The sequence below is a fragment of the Dipodomys ordii genome, unplaced genomic scaffold, assembly GCF_000151885.1.
Source record: "Dipodomys ordii isolate 6190 unplaced genomic scaffold, Dord_2.0 Scaffold157, whole genome shotgun sequence".
NCBI lineage: Eukaryota > Metazoa > Chordata > Mammalia > Rodentia > Heteromyidae > Dipodomys > Dipodomys ordii.
In genome coordinates, this window is record NW_012267373.1 from 5,125,216 (window position 1) to 5,128,645 (window position 3,430).

At 47.6% G+C, this 3,430-nt stretch overlaps 1 protein-coding gene across 1 annotated transcript in view; it reads left to right on the plus strand.

The window, feature by feature from the left end:
• Positions 1-2,512: 2,512 nt before the first annotated feature.
• Lama4 (laminin, alpha 4) overlaps positions 2,513-3,430 on the plus strand; it is a 141,077-nt gene continuing 140,159 nt past the window's right edge. Inside the window, exon 1 of the mRNA XM_013032844.1 lies at positions 2,513-2,707. Within this exon, the coding sequence (XP_012888298.1) occupies positions 2,513-2,707 (195 nt within the window). The remainder of the gene's footprint in view (positions 2,708-3,430) is intronic.

Genomic DNA, 3,430 nt, shown 5'->3' on the forward strand with positions numbered 1-3,430 from the left:
ATTGGAGATAAAATATTAACTTTTTTGACCATGCTAGCTTTGAACCCTGATCCTCCAGATCTTAGCTTCCTGAGTAGCTAGGATTACATGTGTGAGCCACCAACAATCAGCCCCAAACATGTATTTTTAAACGCTTTCATTTTTTGTAGATTATGTGGAAGACAATCAGCCCCAAACATGTATTTTTAAACTCTTTCACATTATTTTGTAGATTATGTGGAAGAAGGTGATAGAAATTTAGCTTAACAGTTCCTTACTTCAAATAAATTTTCAAATAAAACATTACAAATAAAACCCTTTTACTTCTTCTGGCTTTGGCTCTTTGCATTATAGCATTTATAATTTAAAAGCAAAGACCTTGCTACTGCCAAGCAAAGGCTCGGTGGGCATAGAAGCCCTTACTATTGAATCGATTATTTGCTGAATGCAGACTGACAAGAAAACACAAGGCATACTCAAGTCCACCTCTTGATCAGCAACCTAGTCTACGGGGACTTAGAAGGACGAGTGGTAGGATAGTGTATGTTATCTCTATGCTAGTGTAAGTGGAAATATAAATCACTGTGCTCCATCCCACAGCTGCTGGTAGCATTCCTCACTTCTCATCAAGGTCTACCAGGCTCTGTTCTTGGTCCTCAAATTCTGTTTCTTAAAGCCTCAGGCTCTCAAGGTGATTTTAGACCAGATTTTAGAAATCTGCACCTGTCTGGTGAAAAAATAGCCTTAATCATTTCAAGAAGATTTACCTGGGCTACAATAATGGTCACTGGCAAATGTGTTTAACAATACTTACTTCCTAGGATGATCCTGTAATGAAATTAAGTGAGATCATCCCTACAAAATTTGGCATATGGGAAGTACCCCCCCCAAAAAAAATGAGTATCTGTTTCTCCTGCCTCTGAAGTTGTTAGGGTCTTTATTTTTGAGAATTTCAGGGTGATATAGGTGTGAAGGGAAGCTTTGGGTTGATAAGACCCAATTCAAACTTCAACTCAGCTTTCTACCAGTTGGGTGGCCTTGGGGCAAATGTCCTGGTCTCTCTGAATTTCTCATTTTTCTTCCATAAAGAGAAAATAATAGCCTTACTATGGAGGAATGCTGTGAAGTTTACAAATAACATATGCCAAGTATCTGACACATGATAGCTACACAATAAATGGTTGTTTTGTGTGTCTTTTGATTAAAAAAAACTTGTTCTGTGGAATAGAATCTGAGACTAGGTTTCATAAAGATGTTTTATTGCATGATTGTGATTTCAAACACCTAGAAAGTTACTTGTGTGTCACTTTATGGCTGCCTCATCCAGTAGTTTTTAAGCTACTTTTGAGCCTCCAGGAGCTACTTACATGTGTAAACAAAAGTACCTACAGCCAGGCACTCATCCACAGGATTCATGCTGGCATACTTGTTACCAACTTCTACCAAAGTCTTGGAAAGTTGTATGACTCAGACAGATGGAGTAGGCATGAGATTACAGGCCAACAGGAAGAGGTCGGGGCTGTGGGTGCTATATTTGACAGGCTCATACACTGTAAGCCTTGTTCCTGGTCCCTTACAAAGCACCTCTTTAGGGCGAAAACAAGATGTTCTTTGTAAATCAAAGTTCATGCATTTGAGCAATGCAGTCATTTTCCAATGGCCAGTGAAAGATATTCTTCTCCGGAGCCCTCTGGGTGAGGACTGTAGGGAGGAAGAGGGTGGGCCATCTAGACTCCAGAGAAGAGCACTCAGTACAGAAGTCTAGAAAAGGAGAAGCCTTGCTCCAAAACTGGACACTGGATCATCTACCTCTGCTTCCCTCCCGCCCTTGGAATCTCATGTCCACCCACTTTCCTGCAAACTAGTAGGGGCACATGAAAATCTATATAAATAGATAAGACATCCGGCAGGGCATCTTAACTCAATAGATAAAAGAAGTGAGCAAGCAATTGCAAGCTCCAAATATTCATCTGGAGCCCCTGGAGGGGCTCCAAACTCGAGAAGGGAAGGGGGAAGGGAGGTGACCAGAAAAGTCTTGAGCAAGCGCCTCCAACTAGGAGTGGGAGGGCCTGGAAGTGGAAGGTGGGAAGGGAGTGGTGAGAGACCCAGCGCTGGAGCTTGAGGGGAGGAAGCCCGAACAGCTCCGTCCTCAGTCCCTGCAGCTGGCTGGGAGGGTGGAAGAGGTGGCAGGCGCTCGCCCCGGATCCCAGCAGCCTTTGGATGCTGGCTGGATTCTGAACTGTAGGTTCCACAGCCTCAGGAGTAGAGGGCGGGGGCAAAGTGAGAGGGGGTGGGAGGAGGGAAGAGGGAGAGAGAAAAGGGGGGGGGAGAGGGAGAGCGCGCGCGCCTACGCTGCCTCTCACTCTCCCTTTCCTTTTTTAACAACAGAAGTTAACGCCGAGTTTCCTGCCCACATCTGGACACTGCTGACCCAGGAAAGATAACACCGGGCAGCACGGCCGCCAACCCGCGCGATCGGACCAAGACCAGCAGTGTCTGGACGCTCAGAACCGGGTTGGATGCACGCGCCCTGATGGCTCTGAGCGCAGCCTGGTGGTGCTCCGTCCTGCCCCTGTGGCTCCTCTGGGGAGCTGCCTACTCCAGCGCTGCGTCGGGGGACAGCCCGTTCGCTTTTGACGTTGAAGGGAGCTCCCCCGTGGGCAGGCAAGACCTACCTGAGACCGGTGAACCCCACGTGACGTCCAGACGCCCACCGCCTGTGGTCCAGGTACAGACCCCCCCCCCGCCTTTGCCACCCGTGCTGGGGCACCTGCGTCTGCCTGCCCTCTGTGTCTATGCGCCACCCCCCGCCCCCGCCTTGGTAGTTTGTCTCACCTAGGCTTAAAGTCAGTGTAGAAACTGGAAATAAAGTACTGCTTTGTAGGTTGGGCTTTGGCTACTGGGAGGTGAAAGTTGGGGCTTCAGGTGGTAGCTATTTAAGTTGGTTCAAATGCCTGGGTCTGTCTTCTGATCAGCTCACCTGGGAATGCTGAAGCCGGTCAGTGACATCCTGCTGTTTGCAAGGCTCAGTGGGCATCTTGGCAAGCCATGGCTCTTGTGTGTGATGGTCACTCATTGCCTTCTGGTTCCTCTGTGTTTTGGACAGGACCTCATCTTTGACTCCCATTAAACAAAAGATCTTCAGCAATAGGAGGATGAGGGGCTGAGTAGCAGGGAGGGACCAGGAAATAGGCTCTTTGGAAACCACAGTGGAGATCCCTGAAGTAGAAGCGAAGCATTCTCTTCCAGGGGCAAGATTAAATCAAGGCCCGTCTGCCCTGTAAAAATGATCCCGATATTGATAGTGTGCTTACTCAGACAGCTGCTGTGTTTGACTGCCTTTCCAAAGCTTAGACGTTGAAAACTCAAAGTGTCGACATTTGGTGAAATAGGATGGATCCAGAGCAAGTGATTTACGAGTCCCCAGAGCCCAAGCAGACAATATCATGTC